Source organism: Lipophrys pholis (genome assembly GCF_963383615.2).
Source record: "Lipophrys pholis genome assembly, chromosome: 5".
Taxonomy (NCBI): domain Eukaryota; kingdom Metazoa; phylum Chordata; class Actinopteri; order Blenniiformes; family Blenniidae; genus Lipophrys; species Lipophrys pholis.
Window position 1 is genome coordinate 21327358 of NC_137628.1, and position 20280 is coordinate 21347637.

General features: G+C 39.6%; 1 protein-coding gene across 2 annotated transcripts in view; it reads left to right on the forward strand.

Moving 5' to 3' along the window:
• The window catches only part of ctnna2 (catenin (cadherin-associated protein), alpha 2), a 349228-nt gene that overhangs the window by 241466 nt on the left and 87482 nt on the right, over positions 1 to 20280 (forward strand). For both annotated transcript variants that reach the window (XM_080463022.1, XM_080463023.1), the window contains exon 9: positions 16103 to 16255. In XM_080463022.1, the coding sequence (XP_080319148.1) occupies positions 16103 to 16255 (153 nt within the window). The remainder of the gene's footprint in view (positions 1 to 16102; positions 16256 to 20280) is intronic.

The window sequence follows — 20280 nt, forward strand, 5'->3', positions numbered from 1 at the left end:
CGGCGGCACGCATGTTGGCATTACGCGGCGCTGCAATACTGTAATTATGTCAACAAAACACGTGTGGAGTTTAGCGAGTCGGTGGCACCGTGTAGAGACACAAGACCTTCCTGAGGGGAGGAGCGCGCTTTGAGCATTTCATTCTCCTCCGCGTCTGCTGTGAAAAGGAAGGATCAAATATTAGGGCAGACAAGCAAAGATGACAGACAGCATTTACTGAAATGAGAGGAGGTAAGACCAAACAAGCCTGGTGACAACACTGCTGGAGACATGCAGCATTGTTTTCTCTTTCATGCCGTTGTGTATACATACAGACAATGTTAAGCTGTCTGTTATCCGGGGCAAATTCTGTGGCTGTCAAACACGTCGTTCCCACCCCCCTTTTTCTTTTTTTGGTTTTCTTAGAAAAATATGAATTGCACAACACTCTCCAGTCTGGGGGAGGCAAATACAGAGAGTTGTAACCACGCAGCCTTTTTGCAACAGAGCAGTGATAACAGAATGTTTGATCGACGACACAATGCCAAATTTATATTTTGCATCCAAAAAGGAGAAAGCTCACAGATGTGCAAGCAAATGTTGAATCAACCTTTGTGAATCTGAAATCACAGCCTAGGAAACCTGTCATTCTTGCCTCTATCCACAATGATTACACAGTTGCCTTTGATTCACAATAGATATTAATCATCTGGATGTCTTCACGAGAAATCTTCAATCACCACTCAAGTGTAGAGCCAAAGCAATGCCCTCTCATGATTGATTTTTTTGCTTCTCGTATTTTCTTCCCTTTTTGTAGAATAGCAAATGGACCTCCATGGGCTTTTTAGTTTTTTTTATTTTCTTCCCCACTCAAACTTATTCATCGGTTTATGCCTCGGGCTCTTCAAAGGCTTGACCATGCCACTTAGCACGGCAGCACCCTGTAACATATTCTCCGAGCGGCTTATCTCCAAAACTCACCTTGAATGGATGTACTTCTGTTGCTCAACAAAATTACTTACTTAAAACTGCAAAAAGTGAAACTCATACAATAGATATTTATACAGTTTCAAGTAATTTCAGGAGACACAATCATCTGACAAGTAGGATTCCTTTATATACTTGGTTTTAGGTTGTATCTTCAATTCAAGAAAATGTGTTGATGAGTAGATTCTTTTACTTATTACAGGTGTTTTTTTTGTTTTTTGGCTTTCTCTTCTTGTAATAAGCTAAATTATCCGCCAAGCGAAAATGTTCTTGATTTCAGGAAGAATAATCTAAAACAAGTTTGTGTATTTCACTGAAATTGTGTTTGGTAGATGAGTTCTGCTTTGCGTGGTGAGATATTCTGATTACAAACTCGACAAATGTAGTTGGGGGCAAATGTAGTTTTGGATGAGGAAAAAAGTTATCCTCGCTTAAAACTTCATCTCTAAAGGCCATTTCACCTCAGCTCTTATGTAGCATGGGCTCTTGCTGCTGAGACACTGTTTTCACCGCTCTACATCGGCTACGAGCCATTCGTGAAGCATTTCTGAAACTGACCCTCTGTGCCGGATGTAGAGATTCTGATTATATTAACACTTATATAAATAGTGCATGTTGTGCTTTGCAAAACAACACCGATCATATATTAAAATGGCAGCAGATAGAAATGCCGTTATATATTCTAAAAACATTTATTGAACAACCACAATTATAGAACAGCTTTTATTGTCATTCTGTCAAATACTCCTGTACTGTTTTATTAAATTCAGGATCACGAGGCTCTAGGTTGTGTAATCAGTGATGTTAAAATGACCTCACGCTTGTCCTTTGACTGTGTAAGTGGAAACTTGCAAACCGTCGGACACAAGCAGCCCCTCAAGCCCAGAATTAAACCAAAAATTAAATCAAAATTCTGACCAGTGCTCCACCGGGCTGCAATGGAAACAACAATTCCTGCAAAATGTAAAAAAAAAAAAAAAAGCTATTAAAATGACAGACAGCAAAAACTACGTCGACAAAAATACATAAAAGAGGTAATTAAATATAACAACTCTGCAGTTTGAGAACCCCTTTGACCTTTATTTTGCACAGCTTTTCAACACACATACACAAACATCTTAACCACGGTTCAACATCTAGTAAGAGAAACATGGCTGTATGTCTCACTCATTTGCCACCAAGAGTGAAATAAAGAGAACGTAACAAAAATAAAGAGACGGAATGGTCTAATTTTTTTCATTTAGTCAACAAAGTCCTAATGCAATTTGCATGAATCGTAAGCAAGAGAAAGGTATTTTTGACCAAGGAGTGGGAATCTGAAATAATGACTTGTCTCCATGCACAGGACAAAGACAAAAACAAAGATAACGTTAATTACATTCAGGGTAGCAGATTTAAGAAAGAAAAAGAGAAAGACTAGTTCCAGCTTAATGATTCACGCCAATACATTTTAAATGAGCAAAATATAATATCACAATCAACAGAATTGCCGGTTGTCACTGAAGGGGCTTGAGGTTTAAGCTACCTCATGTTTTCTTCCGATTTGCGTTGATATGCTCGTGGCTGACTTGAGCGAGCGCGCTCGTGGTTTCGATCCCCCAACCCCCTCTCTCCAGATGTGCGCTTCAGCAAGGTGCTGGACCTCGAATAAACAGTGGGCCACAAATAGCACAGAACGACATATTTCTTTCAGTAGGAGAATTTTCTAACAAGCAAGATCTGATATGATATCAGAAGACTCTCCGTGCATGCTCAGCAGTATCTTCAGTTGCCAATTGCACCAATACAAGCTGAAGTCTGAAGTCGGTGCTGGTGTTGGTGCAGAGGAGACACATTGTGAAGCTGCATATTTATCTCAATGATAGAATCTAATAATCGTCATTTGACGGCAGACTCGTGAAATATGTTCTGGGAACCTTATTTTTTACAATGATGTGTTTTTATTTTTATTTTGTGCAACATCACTGATAAATATATATCATCATTAGATTGATTTCAATGTGTACAGTGTAAAGTGACATTTTATCATTCAAATGGAAGGTTCAAGAAAACCATTAACTTCATTGAGGACATTTTAAAGTAATAGGTTTGTGACCCACTAACGGTAACTCTCCAAAATGCCTTCTTGAAGTGCATCACATGTGAAATTTATTCTCAATGTGATTTTATTGAAATGATCTCCCATTGAAATCTGACTTTGCCTCCTCAATTGGGTCCTTCACAGATAACATCAAGGAACACAGCAAATGAACCAGAACATTATTAATAACCCAACACTATTCACACAATCAGAAAGAACCACAACTATGAATAAAAAATGAATTGTAATTTTTCTTGGTTGTAAGTCCTTGATTTAGATTTTAACCCAGCGCTGAAAATAATATTGGCTGTAATTTGACAAAGTCCATTTTTACGCTTGTGATCACTCGCTCGGCCTCGCTATGTACAGATTAAACAGCGCGGCTCCTGGTAGATCTGAGTGGTGGCTTTCCCACTTCAGCATTAACATTCAGTGCGGCACAAAGTCCATGTTCCACTGAACCGGGATTTAGCTCAAAAAGTGCACTTGTTGAAAAGAAAAAGACATCACCGCTGGCCTCATGTCAACCCAGTTTGTCGTTTTTGTACATTGCTTCCTTTTTTTTTCCATTCAAGCAAATGAACGTGGAAATGAATCCTGCGTTTTCCTCTTATGACAATGAATCTTAAATAGAATAAAAAGTAAACAAAGTGTCGCCAGCAGATTTTATTATAAATATTTATTTTTTTTCGCCATAAAATCAACTGAGCTTTGACCTAAAGGCTTCTTAACAGATTAGAAGAATAAAATGTCAAGGCGCGCTAATGAGTGATCCTAGCTTTCTGTGCCACAGTAATTAGCCCGTCAACTCGAGCTTGAAAATAAACAGTCCAAACTGGCAGGAGTTTGGGACATTGGCCATTTTTCAAAGTTGGGCTCATTCACAAACAAATAAATTCTCTTTTAGAACATTCCATGCATTTTTAAATACATTAACTTGCCTCCTCCATGAAATTATTTTGGTCTGCACCACGACTTTCTTGAGCTGCAGATAAGCAAGTCCATTTTTTATGTTTTTTTCTTCTTTTTTTTTCAAAGACAGCTCCTTCCCTTTATGGCATATTTGAAATATACTCATTGAGCTTACCAGGGCAGCCTGCATTAGTGTTCGGCATAAACACATTAACAGGTAAGTTAATGCATTTGAATTAAGGCTCTGCTTGCTTAATGCATCCGTTGGTGAGTCTTATTTCACAGGAGAGATGGAGCCTCATCTCCGAGATAGCTTACCGCCTCCGCCAAAATGTGACTTATGTAGAAAATCTCAGGCTAAGTTGGTTTGACACTCGGTCTGAGGACGTACCATCTCTCATCTGCACCTTCACAGCAATTACTGTGATTGTTTATTTCTGGTAAGGCTGTGAAGTGGTCGGAAGAGCGTCTGCAGGATGGAGAGCTGTTGATGTTTCGCTGACAGCCTTCAGGGCAAGAGCTCAGTTGACCTCTCTAACTGGCATGACTATTGGGACGTTTGTTCAGTTTAGAATCTGTGCAAAATCAGCACTTAATCAACAAATAGAACACCTTTTCTTCACATCTTGCTGCTGCATCCTGTACTGCAGTTGTTGTTTTTATTCTATTTTTGTTTAAAGCTTTTTTTTTTCTTATTTTTTATCATGCCTGTCATCACCTAAACAGGTGTAGTTATATGTAAAATAAAGCAAATACAAATTAATTGAGAGGTCGGGAGAAAGACACTGATGGCTTTTGCATGAAAAGATTGAACATTACAATATATTATTCTCAAATCTTCGAATTTAAAGTTGTAAATCCCAGGTTTCACATTCCGTTTCATCCATCAATTTGTTATAACCAACCTGCAGAAGCTGTTTGGAAATGAGCCATGTGTTGGACCCCCCCCCCCCCCCCCCCCCCCCCCTCGACATCGTGTCTGTAATGAATGCATCTGTCAAGTCGTCTCTCTGGGCCCTTTTTTGACTGATGGCTGATTCCAGAATTCCCCATAGCACAACCACTTCACATATCCTAGTGCTTACATTCAATCTCCCTCCCTCCCTCCCTCACTTCCTGCTTTGGGATGTTGAAAAAATTTCCATTGCTACCATTTGTTGGTTGATTAGTATAGCTGTTTTTAATTGTTGAGGGTTATCATGTTAAGGAGAAACAGCTGCCACAGATCTCATCGGCTGTTACTCTTTGTTTAGACTAACGCTTCCAAATTCTTTTTTAATCCTTTTGATCTTTTTATTATTTTTTTTTTTTTTTGCAAACTGTTTGGCGGCATTAGCGATCCATTAGCTGTGTTTTGAACATTTCCTGTTATCTCAGGCTCTTGGAAGTACGCGGCAGTTTGGAGGAGCTGATCGCAGCTCTAATCAACATGGGCATATGGATGTATTTCTCAAGTTGCCAACACTTTGAGTGGAAGTGGTCTAGATAGTGAGTCCATTTTGAGCTCACGCAATGCTTTCGCCAACACATTATTTTAAAATGACATTATTTGTACTGCAAGTAATAAAATATTGTTTTTTGTTTGTTTGTTTGTTTGTTTTTTTCCTCTTTCTGCATCTCAGTATCTCAGTTTCTGCAGTTCAGTGTGCCTGACAGAGAATTATTATTCGTCACTCAGGATTTCCTCTCCACAATTGGCCCGCACCACATAACAAGATTGCGTGTGCAGCCAATCAGAAAAATCCAAGCAGGTGCTTTCTAAATGAATGTCGTTTGCCCCTAATCTGCTTTGCAGTACCATTGTGTGGGGATTCAGGGAGACAGTGGTAGAGGTTAGTAGACGTAGCGGGATTAGTTTTTACAGTTTTTTGGATCAGCTAGTTTCGCTGGTTTAGCTCCCTTCGTGTTGCCAAGCTTGAATAGATGCCTGGATGTTGCCAAGCTCAACTAAATAAGTTTGGTTTTCATCTTTAATAAAGATTTCTGTAATGCCCTGCTTCCTCCTTCCTCAAACACAGTTCTAATGTGCCCTCATTATTTAATTTTAATGTAATTTAAAAGTTTTTGTGAAGCATTTGGACTTGCCTTGTGTCTAAATGGTTCCAGATAAGTAAACCAGCCCAGCACAAAACTTATTCATCTATTGTTTTAATTTTCAAATTGTGATTTGCTTTTGTATATATTAATTTAGTAGAAAAAGATCCCTGCTCATGACCGCATTGCAAGACTGTTCACAAAGCTAACACATTCCATAAGGAATCCATGTGCATGCACAATGAAACAGTATAGATATGTATTTACAAAATTAAGTTGAAAGGGCTTTGGTATCATGACCAGGTATCCATTTTTATGTGGTAACTGGACCAAGAATTAACAGGATCGCTCACAGTTACGACACAAAAATACTTGGATTTGATATAGATTGTCCTACTCCAATAATGATTTAGATGTTTTGCCTCGTGTGGTCACCATATATGGTCGAAAATTGTTTGCACCCTCCCAAAGAAACTATCCCTAAACCTGGAAACAAATTGGTGAAAACTATATGTGAAGGACTGTGTTGTAGTTGTGTGTAGTTCTATCAAACAGGTCATTCTTACGACATGAATGTGAAAATGCTCCGACTCCATCTCCATGTAAACGAAGGAAATTGCAAATGTTCTGAAGCACTTTGCATGCATACCACGGTCATAGTAAATAGTTCTTCTGCAAATGTGCAAGGAGATTAACAATAACAACAATGGCGGCCTTCGGAGTGGCATGACTCCCAGTCCATATTATCCAAGGACATGTTAGTTTTATAGTCACCACAATCCAATATTGTCCGTGTACTCACCATTGTTATTCTTTATAGCGGATTTTTCTCTGTGTGCGTGTGTGTGTGTGTGTGTGTGTGTGTGTCGTTCCATTATAAAAACAAACAACGCCCACTAATGGCCCAACATAGAAACTGCATTGTTTTCAGCATTTCACAGTGTTTTCAAAACCTGTCTAAACTCAAAACGTTTCTGAAACGAAAATGCAAGAACAATATGTTTCAACTTGAAATGCTTTGTAAACAGGGTCTCAGACAAATATAATCGTTGGATATAGTAAACATGTTTAGATACTGTCAAAACATAATGTCAAAACAGTGTAGATGGAGCTGATTCGCAGCCAATATGTCATCCGGAAGAGCTTCTGGTCTCATTTCTGTACTTTAAAGTTCACAGTAAAAGCACTACTGCTGCACTATTATAACAGGATAACCCTATAGTTTGTCTTTTATTTTGAAGGCCACTTTAAACGAAGGCTCTGGGACAAGATTTCTAATATGTCTGTCCTCAGATTGTTGATGATCAGTTCAACCCCACTACCCCCTTTTCATTCCAGCACTCTCCCCTCACTCATCATCTCCCGTGCTCCCTGATAGATATCATATATGAGAGCTATTACTTAATTTTTGATTTGCTCAGGCTGTTTCCCCTCAGCCATGACTCCAGCCGTTCATGCTGTGATTGCTCTTGACATTTTAATAAGAAACTTTCCTGTGCTGACCCCAAGGTACCCACAGCTATGTGTTCTGAATCACAAGCGAAACATAACTAAAACTGAAGTGCAACTGTAAACATTCAAAAACCCTCTGCAGTGCTTCCTTTTAGATTCACTTCATGTTTTCCCCCACACATTTTGCATTTGTTAAGACTGCTGGGTTGTAAACAAGTCAATTTTCCAGTGATGCTGAATGTTGTGTGTACACGCGGTAATTCAGTGTATATATTCGTTGAACATGAATTCATCTGTCATTGCATCATACACTCATCACCGTGCATGTCTCCTGCTTTTTTGCATGCATTTGTCCGTCTCTGAGCAGGTGTCTAACAGCACAAGATTTAGCTTTTGAAGATTGCATAACAAATACGATCCCTTGCGTTGAAAAACAGTTCCAATGGCTTCCATTGGCACTTATTTTGGCTTATCAGCAGTACAAATCTGTTGCTATGTCGACATAGTATGATCAACATGTAATTGCAGGGGGCATGTTGAGGCTCGGTGTTGAGCTGTACATCATGTTGTTTGTAAGTACACAGCTCCCAATGCACAAATCTTGGCGATACGCACATAAAATCCAGGAAGAAACAGACTTCACCATGCCTTCGGAGACTGTTTCGCTTGTTAATGGAAGTGTATCTGATCCACTGGACCTGCATGAAACAGACGACTGCACAAACCATTTCAGCACAGCGGCTGAGGCGCGTGTCACATAACTGCAACGTCCACAGTTGGATTTCTTGCCAGGAGACCTTTGTTGCATGTCATACTCTTGGCTCTGTGCCTTTTTTTTTTTTTTTCTCCATTCTGGAAACTGTCAAATGAAGGCAAAATGCCCCCAAAATACGTGGTAGAGAAATGTTTGTTTGTTCGTTAGTTCATTTGATTTTGATTTTGAACATGATAAATAAAAACTAAATGTTGAGTACAATGACAAACAACATAACAAGCTTGAAAATGAGTAGAAAGACGCACAAGCTTATTGAGCCATGTGTTTGAACTGCTTCACGGTTGGACACTGTCTGAGCTCCCCTGTTCCACAGTTTCACTCCTCAGATTGAAAGGCTAAATGTTTTAAAAGTTGTGCATGAAGATGGATGTTTCAAAATTAGTCTGTTAATGTAGTGAACATTTTAAGTACCACCCCAAATGTAAATATGGTGGTATGAGTGAACACTGGAGAATGTGGAGTGAACCAGTACAGCGCTTTACTGAGTATTGCAATGAATTGTGACAGTTTATTTTGTACGTGCTTGGCCTGAGATTCCCTTTTTTTCATCCAATATTAACCTTCGAAATGTGGTTATATGGGCTCCTACAATGTCAATCTCATCTATCTGTATTATTGTATTACTATTACTTTGACAATAACCAAAAAGCATTCGTTGATTTTTGTTTTGGATCTAGTTCTAATTTATTCCTGTCAAACCGATTATTTAATTTACATATTTCTGCCGTAGTTTTTCCGAGTAGTTAATGTAAATTCCTCCTGAGAAAAAACATACTTTATGCAAATAAAGGACACAGTAAAATATCATCAAATGCTTTGACGATACTGCTAAATATTTCAAATGTATTGTAACACTGCCAATAGTCAAGCGTTTTAAATGGTTAGACTTTAAACAAGGATTATATCTCGCGAGTTTCGCTGTTTCGATAATTAAAAATGTCTTTTTTGTTAGAGCCTGTGGTTGTTTGGAAGCTGACTACAGGATTTTGTCTCCTTTTAGCCACATATGTTGTAGTAAGGTCAGATAGTGTTGTGTGCCTGCAAGGTGTCCAGTGAGGTTCAACCTCTGTCTGTGCATGTTGAAAACCTAAAGGCCCCCTGGCTTCATTGTTGACAAAAAGTTTGAAGAAAACTGTCATTTTTAGTATCACTGTATTTCAAAATATTGCCAAAACATTCCCAAGCCGAACATTTCATTCCGCTCCATCAGTGGTTGTGAGTGGCCAGTGGGGGCAAAATGCAAATTGTAAAATGCTGTCATTTAAAATAGAGGAGCTCTATAACTGCAGTTCCATTTACTATTAACATTTAGTGGCTTGGCTCAAATCATAAAAAACAGCCCCAACTTACCCACATACTTTTGGCCTTATAGCATTTTATTTTTTTATTTTTTTTTCTCTCTATCGGTCTCTGTATCTGTTATGACAGCACTCTTGGCTCACTGCTGGGTTTCATTTGTAACATTTCTCCTCAGCCTACGTGCTTCCAGCCAGGATACCGCTAGCATTTTCTCGAGAAAAAAAAAAAGAAAAAGAAGAAGGATGGTCATGAATGAAAGTCAGAATATAATGCCTGCATCGCTAACGCTTCTCAGAAATTCATGGATATTAATATGTAAAACTAAAAACTATTGCTTTCAGAGCCCGGACCATTGTGAGACTGTTCGGCCGAGGAGACAAATAGCTTCCCCCACTAACTTGTAATGAGCAGAGCCTCTGCCACCTATTGGAATTCCAAGTCTATTTCCTTTAAGTGTAAGCAGAATACAGAGGGAGTGTGAGAGGAGAGACGGCGGGGGTGGAGCATAGAGGGAGGTGAGATCGGAAAAATTGAAGATGGATTTCTGTGGGAGTGGTGTGTGGGCATTAGAATGCTGATGGTGCAGGAGAGGCTGCAACTTGGGAAATCTCTCATCTGTATCACTTCTCCACTCAAACCCACCATCACAGTCCCTTTCACCATTGTGTATTCATGAGCATCATTCGGCCTCGTTCCCTCATCCCATGCATCTACCTGTGCCATGTTAGTGAAAAAGTTAGAACATGTTTCTTACAGCAGGATTCCTAATGGTTTAAAAAAAGAATAAAAAATTACAACTACAGACGTCCATGTCTTTGTGTCCTTGAGGAAGACACTGAACCCCATCTTGCTCCCTATTGTGTGTATGCATATTGCAAGGCAATTGTCGAGAAGCCCCTGGCTGCGCCGTTGATGAACTCAACGTGCCCCAGTGTGGGCGGAGTCAACGTGGTCGTGGGTTGGGTTTGTGGGAGACGTGCTTGGGCAGCGTGTGGCGTTAAGGCCGATTCATACTCCATAAGAACAAGAAGAAAGTTCGGCACTCCAGAGTCCTGCCAAACAAAATGACGTCAGCTCCCTATGGCCGAAGAAATTTGTTTCGGCTATGCATACCGTCCTGGCCGAAATATGTCGGCGCCATGCTGCTGAAACTTCGGCACTCCCGTATGCTGTGCATGCACTTTCCAGCTCGCTAATGACCGTATCAGTCATATTTTAATTATGTTTACCATGTAACTTTGCTACTGAAATAGGCTGTGCCTTTGAAATGTTTAAACGGTGCTTCACAGATGTGTGCCTGTGTGAGGGGGCGTGGCCTACGGGTTTGACAGCTTTTTCGCGGAGTGGGAACTCTCCTGCCGAAAAAGCTTTTTCTCCGTCACAGCTGAACTTTTCTTCTTGTTCTTATGGGAGTATGCAAGGGCCTAAATAAGTTAAATTAAGGCAGATTTGTGCTCCATAAGAACAAGAAGATTATCCGGGGGCCTGACGAACACAATTACGTCTGGCCGAAGAAATTTGGTTCAGCTGTGCCAACCGTCCTGGCCGAACTATGTAGGTGCCGCACTGCCAAAACTTCTGCCCTGATGTGTGCTGCGCATGCGTGTTCCAGCTCGCTAATGACTATCAGCCATATTTTAATCATATTTAGCTTGTAGCTACTGTGTGAGCCCCGCAGCTTGTTCACATGTCCGAGGGTGGATTTGCGTGATTCACCTGAACGCATCACTCAAAGCTGTCAGCTCCTGCAGTTAAAACCGGACTAACATCGCGGCTCGGACAAAAACTCTCTTTTATTAATGAAACAGTATTGGAGGCAAGAAATAAGCGTTGCATTTGAAAAGTTAAAACGCCCCTTCACAGACGTGTGGCTGCTGTGAGGGGGCGGGGCCTGCGAGTTCGACAGCTTCTCCGCGTGTATGAACAGTCCTGCCGATAAAAAAGTTTTTTCGGCAGCCAGACTTTCTTCTTGTTCTCATGGCTTCAATGGGTATGCAGGGGCCTTTAGTCTCTCTCCGTTTTATTCTTCGGATCGTAAATGCCACAAACGCTTGACTCCACCCACATTCCTAAACGTTTGCTCCAACTGTCACCACCGTTGTGTGATTTAGTACATGTTGAGACTGTTCAAGCTCATTTGAAAAAAAAAATGAAAATCTGATCACACAATAAATTCACTTTTATTTTTTCTTTACAGTTCTGAACTTCACAATAAAACAAAAACAGTTGCCTTAAATCACAATATAAAACCATGTCCCAAGTCAAAGTGATCTACAATGTCAGCACGAGAGTTTTTATTTTTATTTTTATTTTTATTTTTTTTTTTTACAGCAGTCCTCAGAGAAAACCATGTCACGTTGCACCATCGATAAGTATCCCATTATGTGGGCTTTAATGCACATGTGATATCCATCAGAAAGGAACATTAAAAAAAGAGAAAGGCATTTCTTGTTTTCTGTCCTTTTGCCTGGTAATTGTGTCACTCATTGCTTCTTAATGTGTGTCATTTTTGACAAAGTGTAGGTTTGAGATTGTACTTCAGTAAAAGGCTTTGAGCTTAATGGAATATGCTTCCCACTGACATGACTGATGCATTCTGCTTTTTTCTTTTTCCTCAATTTTTTTGTTAAATAGGTAAAGTCTCCATTAACATCAGCTGAAGAGTCATGTTGGAAAAAATATTGTCACTTAAAACTTTCTCTTTATTTTATTTTTTTATATTTTCTTTTTATTATTTTTTTTATTTTTTAGGGTTAGGCAAAACAAAAAAAAAAAAAACTTTTTCTTTACCTAGAAAACCCATATGCAATAATTGTCATTGTAGATGTTTTTCTTGTCCTTAAGACTGATGATTCCTATTGGATAACATGTTCCAAAGACATTAACCCTTTCATTACTGATGAAATATTACCAGTAGATTTAACCTAAGAGTGAAATGACTGAATAGTTTGATTTCCCATCCATCCATCCATCCATCCATCCATCCATCCATCCATCCATCTTTTATAGTGCTTTATGCCGTATGGGTTTGCGGGGAAGCCAATCCCAGCTAAGTATAGTTGAAGGCAGGTCACCAATTCCTCAAATAAAGCAAAAAGATGGAAATTTAGGGTCACTCCTTAACTTCACATGCATGCTTTTTGGACTATGGGAGGAAACCCATAAATGGGGAGTCTATGCAAATTCCTCACATAATTTTTGAACCCAGGACCTTCTTGCTGGGAACCAAGAGCACTAACCACTGCACCCCTGTGTGGCCCCTTTACATCTTATACTCGACTTTCTCAGACATCATTCAGGAATAGGCAGGAAACACTTTTGACAGGTTGCCGTTCCATTACAGAGCTAACAGAGAGACACACATCCATCATAGAATCACAAATCAACAAAACATACACGACTAGTGTACAGGTGCTTTCATGAAGTACAGACTGCAATGTGTGCAGGTTGTGTGTTTGCACCTTCAGAGTTGCCAGAACTTGTTTCTGTCAGCCAATGTTACACATCAGATTTGCTGGCTTCACTACCAAAGCAGTGTATTTGATCACATGAACTCTCTATATGTTCAGCACATCAGAGAGACGATCACATTGACTGCACACTTATGAAGATATCCAACTTTTAAGTTAAGAAAACATATGCATTGTTTAAATTTTTCTCAGATTATCATTACCAAAGTAGTGTTAATAATTCTAAGGATGCAAATTGAAATATATCCGTTTTTTTTAACCACATGTGCATGTCGAAAATCAATTAATTCACTTGCAAAATATAATATTTTACTGTATGCATCTTCTAGATGTCCACAATATCATGACAACACATCATCTTTCTTGGTGTGGTCACATAAATAATCAGATATGTAAGGTTGTCTCATGGCCACTATCTGGTTCGGTCAGTAATCAGTTTGTCTAGGAGATTCTCTAATCTCCCTTTTATTGCTCATTTGAGCCGACGTGCTATGTTAAATTGTTTTTTTCTCTTGTTACAGTTACTACAGCCACCAGTAGATTTTATATTTTCACACATGAGTTGGTTGTGCACCTCTTACGATCTCCCCATGCCAGTTTACCCATCTGCTTGCTGCAGGGAACTATTGGTAAACCAATGCTAAGCTAATCACAGATAAAGCCCACAAACAGCCTAGATCGACTCATCTGTTCCTAAATTATAGCATGTTCCTCCCCAACTTTCTCCAATGCCGCAGCAGCTCTCACACAGCGTGAAGACGGTTCTGGCAGTGCGAGATTTTTATCTACTCCGTTTCCTCATCCTTCTCACCAGGTGACAGAATGGCAAGGTTACACAATTGCACTGATGCAGGTCTGTTCTCGGCTCAGTGGAAAAGATGCTGTATTCACAGCTCAAAAATGTCAAAGTTTATCAGGCTTTGAGAGACGCATTATGTTATGGTCGTGCATTGCATCTCACACACATCTTCTCGAATCAGCGGGCCACACATATTGGGTTCTGGATAAAGGACCGCTTACAAAGAGTCTGGGCCTCAGGAGGCGTACAGTACGTGCTTCTGCAGACGCGTCATGTCCACTAAACTGGCCAAATCTAGTCTCTTCCCAGAGGCAGTATTGATGGATTATCTGCCCCAAGGAAGTCATAATTCACCATTGTTCTTGTCTTTTCTGCAGACTGGCAATCAAGCTTGTAATTGCTGCAGGTGATTTAAGTGCGACTGGCAGACTTACGTGTGATTCTTTTGTTGCTTAAATTAATTTTCTCTTGTCAGTCACAGCTACTTGTCCCCTCCACATTTTTCACTGCTCAACTTCAATATATATATATATATATATATATATATATATATATATATATATATATATATATATATATATATCTGGGAAGTCAAATAAATATTTGTCATTAGTTTTGTTAATTAATCCCATTTCACTTTGATGTCCTTGTGCATTTTTTTTTTAGCGCATGTCTATATACACTAATATTGTAGGCAACAGTATCTGTTGACAAGTTCACACCTTTCAGGACAAAAGAATTGAGACATCTTCCAAGGAATATCAACCTTGATTGGTAAAGGCATATTTTCAGGTCTGAGTTAGGTTAGAATTAGGGTGATGAGTGAACCGAACAAACAACATGTGTGTCTATATAAACTTGCTGTAGATGTTTTCCATGCAGCCATTTCTTTTTAGTTTCACATAAGCTATTTTCTAGGTTTGATAACAGATTTGGTTATTAATGTTGATATGAAGAAGGAAATAATGAGCTCGTTTTCTTCTACTCTGTTGCCATGACAACCACACGTTGCAGAAGGAGACATGTTTTGGGAAGTTCCTTTTTTGACTGACTAAACATGCATAATGTGGCATTTGTGGCTGCAGCAGTCCTCACTGCAGAGACTTACTTAACCGTTCTACCGAGAACAGCATGCCCATTGGAAGAAAAAGAACGAGAGGAAGCTTGATGTCTGGATTATTAAACTTTGGATGGGAATTTACTGGCAACTCAAGGAAAAAGGGTGTGTGTGTCTGTGTGTCGGTGTGTGTATGTACACACTCCTCTTGCACTACATCCTTAACTCAGGTCAGTACAATATCAGGGCATGTATCAACAATCCACTTCAGTCGGGGTGCTCTGCCAACTGTTCATCAGAGACCAGAGGATGCAACTGTGAGCATTTTAATGTGTGTGTTTAATACTTATTTGTGAAGTTGCTCCACGATGTCAATAAAAAGCTGATGTTTAACGGATACAACAATTGAAGAACATATATAAGGAAACTAGCTATTTCAATACAGCTATTTTCTTTCTCTTTTTTTCTCTCATAGATCCAAACAAGTGAAACAACCAAAAATATCTACTTGGATAGTTGGAGTGAGACAAAGCATGTGTAGAGTTGGGGTAGCTGGGGGTGCTTTGTGGTTTAATCTCTGTGAGGGGCCTCATCCTCCCCTACTTTGAAAACCTCTGCTGCTCAGTACAATCTTAAGTGTATTTCTTCAATTTCACCTATGAGAATTATTTTTGACCATTAGAGAATTCATAAGTTACCAACAAGCCTTTTCGGGAGTCTAAAAATGAATGTGCTTCATGTGTGGGAATCCATTGTTCCCCCCTCGAATCTGCTCTTGTCTGTCTTAGTGCTGGTCTCATGTGAGTAACTCCCTCTTTGTGTAAGACAAAGGACGTGTCTGTGGTGGTTTCTCTCCTCTTACCTCCAGCGTCATATCAAAGTGAAGAGGATCAGGGTCCAATAATGTCTTATAAAACAACCAGTCTCCTGCCAGTTAGGTACAAAATGGTCCCATAAACAAAGATGTGCATTTCAAGGTTCTGCCCAAGTAAAAATGCCTTATGGGAAAAATGACACCTCACAGACAATTTCCACTCTGGCCCGCTGAGAATTCATTTTCTCTTTCTTAACTCTTTTTTCTTGTGTCAATCCTCTTTTCATCTGTCCTTTCACCTCATGATGTTACTACAGCAGATTCCTTGCAGTGCTAGATGCTATGCCATCATTGCCAAATGTAATCCAGTGAAATCGTCTGCAATGTTTTTAATAGTATGACTTTATTTCTTTTTTTTCCTGTTTCCCTCTTTCCTTAATCCAGTTGAGGAAGGCGGTCATGGACCACATCTCAGACTCTTTCCTGGAGACCAACGTCCCTCTGCTGGTGCTTATTGAAGCAGCTAAGAGTGGAAACGAGAAGGAGGTCAAGGAGTACGCCCAGGTGTTCCGCGAACACGCCAACAAGCTGGTGGAGGTCAGTCATGAATTATCCATGAGGGCACACAACCATTCCTACTCACCAGATAAGAAATTTAAAGCACATATATTATTTGCACTTGCAGATATCCTGGTCATATTATTTTTCTCCCCCTTTGACTTATTCTACAATTGCAATATTCTGTCTTTAGAAACAAAACTTGTCTTATTGAATTCGTTTTGACTGCAGTGCACATTAAATATTCAAAATTGACACACTGGGGGGAAAAAACAACCAAACTATTTCATTTTTTTTATTCTGTTTTTGATTCAGTTGTAAAGACGGGAAGTCAACATTGATTGTACCTTATTGAACGATTGAATGTCATTTCATTGCAAAGTTCCTGTTTGATTGACTTGCAATGCACTCAAACAATCTTTTATTTCTCCTGTTTCTTATCCTGTTTTCTTACAACTGCTCGACTCATACATACCGATTCTGACGGTCACTGGCCGAATGCCATTTAAAGTGTTATTTTCTCTCCCACACAGTTAGAAAATGTTCTTGCAGTATTTGCCATGAGGTGGAAGAAAATCAAGGGGTTTCTTGCCACTAGACATTTAATTCTTCTTGGTTGTACGTGCAGACAGTTGTGGCTGCAGCAACACTATCAACCACAACGTACATCTCTATGCAACATTTACTTTGCGTTTCATTTTTCAAAGAGCATGCTTGCTGTGTAGCTTGGTTGTGTCCATATACAAATGTTTTTGTTTTTTTTATTGTTTTAAATCACTTAATTTGAGTTGACAATAAGAGTTGTTACATACATAAACAAAGTAGCCAAGCATCACCTTACAGTGTCCAATGTGGCAACAAGATTCAGGTGAGAGTATTGTGTGTACCTATATGCTGCCACATGCTGCACGACCGCTATACGACCATTGGACATTTATGTAAGCCATCAGGTGTAGTTGGGCTTCCTTACATAGTGATACTGCTTCACACCAAAACAATTTCAGCCATTTTTTTTTTTTTTTTTTAAACGTCCGTTTCATCCACATTGGACAGAAGCATTGATATCAGGATTCACGACCAAGACCATTCACATTACGTATCATCTTACATATCTGATCTGATGTAGGAAACTGCCTCATGCTCGAGGGTGTCTTAGATATGCTTAGATAATCCTTAGGTATGCTCACAATTTGTGAGATGACAGCATGAATTTCTTCTACATGTATCAAAAAGTTTACTTTACTCAGTTATGCATGGTGAGATGACTATGTGATAATTGGTACTTTATCAGTAAATCTGACAATTGCTATCATTAAAACCACTTCAGCAAGCTGTTGTAGAAAAGGGCAGACTTCAGGACGTTCTGCGTGACCCGTCTGTAATTAACAAAACTGCATATTATTATCTGCCATCGGATCCTGACTCATTCCATCTCCGAGTGAATGATGACTTATTGCTGTGTCATGGAGAAATGCTCACTTTGTCACTTTGGAGATCGATACATAGGGAACCAGAGGCAGGTATTCAGTGATGTCAGATGGATTACTGTGAGCAATAAACACCATCTCAACTCCTGGTAATATTTTGACAAAAAATGTATAAGTACACAGATGTACATGCGGGTTCGATGATGTGTGCATAAGATACACAAAAACCATTGTACTGATGAGTTAAAACCCAGCATCATTACTTTTATTTGCCTTAATATGATAATATTTCCCTGATTTTTTTGAAAACCTTCCATTTCAATACCAGCAGACTCTTGGGTACAGAGATGCGAGACACTAGATATGCCATGAACCACCACAAACCATGAAGGAGACATAAATAACACTGTGCTTGGCTTTACACTGGCTGGAAAAACCGGGACCCACTCAGAGTTTGATTGTTCCAGGCAATAGGGCTGTGATGATTGGGCAATTCTGGGATTTTTTAGCAGGACTACAGCAGGTGATATGCATCTTATGCATCTTCTCACTCAGACGGAAACTTTAAATTTGGCAACTTAAAGCCCTATGTCAATTTGATGTTTTATAGTATTGCAAACAATGCTCCTCATACAGAATCCCTAACTGTAAGGATGAAAAAGCAGAGATGTTATGTTAATTCAATCAGATTAGCTCTCATTTTTCACATGGAAACTGGCCCAACACATTGAGCATTTGTTTTCACAAGGTTTTGTTTATTGCCAACCCTTTTGCAGTGTGCTAAAAGGAAAAGTCTTGCAATAAATCTGCCTGCCGTTTGATGGGAGTTACCTTTTGTTCTGATGGTCCATTGAAAGCAGCCTGAAAAGCCTTTATGTAGGCAGCTCCTAACATACTGTCACTTAAAGCCACCACCGCCACCTCGCCTGACATAAGCTGAAGGAGTGAGTGATTTGTTTGCCCTTTTGGTTTCCCCCAGCTGTTTGCTGATGAGAGAGGATCTGACTGATGCCACATTCAAAAATCTGTTCTTTGCAATCTACGACGCCAAAGCTTTATTTTGCCGAGGGACGTTGAAAGCTGAGGAAATCTGTTCTTCTCATGAAGGAAAAGAGGTGGATGTTGCTTTGTTTCCTGCCCGGCGGTTATTTGCATGCGAAGGAGAAGGGATGTAAACCCCAGTCCAAGCAAACTCGTGTTCATCAGCTGTGCGATAGCTGAGCACAAGCTTCTGTGTTGACATAAACCTCTGTGTGAATATTTGTGCACAACAATAAGACTGAATTTACTTTCCAAACTGGCCATTGTAAGAAAGACAAAGACGAGATGTGATCTTCAATTAGATAATTTGCTCCTTAACAAGTTTTTCTTCATATCTTCAACCGCTGCATTGTCAGCAGTGTTCATTACAAGGGCCTCATGTATCTTTTTAAATCAGAACATGACAACATTCCTGGCCAATAAATCATACAAAAATTAAGAAAAAAACTCTTCAGTCCCTTGAGAGCATGGCAAATAATCATTTTGAGCATACCATACTTTTCTGCACATCAGTGTTTTACAGTATTAAATATTCTTTGTACGCTTATTTAATTGACATTTTACCCAAGTCGAATGCTGCATCTTCAAAATCTGAAAGTTACAGAAGAGTATTTAGAATGGTGTGAACACATTTACGACGGCAAGTTCATCACCCAGCATTTCACGAAATGAAAGCATTTCTCTCACATGACGTTAATATTTCATTGAGATAGTGGAAAATTGTTGTAGTCTTCCTGAAAGGTTTGTATAGTTGTGCAGACGATTGGTTATGGTCCTTGAAGACATGCCAGTATGCAGCAAACCAACAGCCTATCTTTAAATTAGTCTTCTCAACAAAATGTCTTATGTCGTGGTCTCACATTGTTATCATTGTCTCATGACGCCACGCTATGGGATTTGCATTGGTCTCCCTGACTGAAATCACTTTGCCTCCTTTCCCCTCTGCTTTGACATACATGAAACGATCGATAGGATTTTGGGTCCAAATCTTTTCTTGTCATTTTTAATAATGTGCTCAGTTTAGTTGTTTTCTCTTGAGCCTCTGAGGGAAACATCTGGCTCTTCAAATCTTTAGGTGTTGAATCCTCCACAGTCTTCACCAGTTACCTGGTTAATTTGTCTGTCTGACACACTTGGTGCCCAGGACATTGTGTCCACTGGGTCTTTGTTGCACTTTTGCTCAAAAACAGCTGCAGCTGAGAATGGCACTCTGAAAATAGCGCGAATGCACCAAAGCAGTAATGTTTTGAGCCAGAAAAACAATGAGCTGAGACTTGCTATAAAAGAAATGGAGGGTGAAAACAGAAAAAAATATTAGGTGATGACGGTAATGAGTACATGATGGTGGCTAACACAGTTCAAATTATTTCATTCATTGGACATGTTTCCTCTTTTTTTTTTCCCCCCAGGCAACCTGAGAGCTAAAATGTTTTTATAAGTCACCGACGGCAACAAGACCCCAAACCGTTATGCCCCGTTAGGGTGTTCACTCTCGCAGAATCAGTGAAGAACCCTGTCATCCAGGTCTTTTTAGACGGAGAATTGAAATACTCTTCCAGCCTGTTTTCACCACTTCAGCTGTCTGAAACTGCTTTA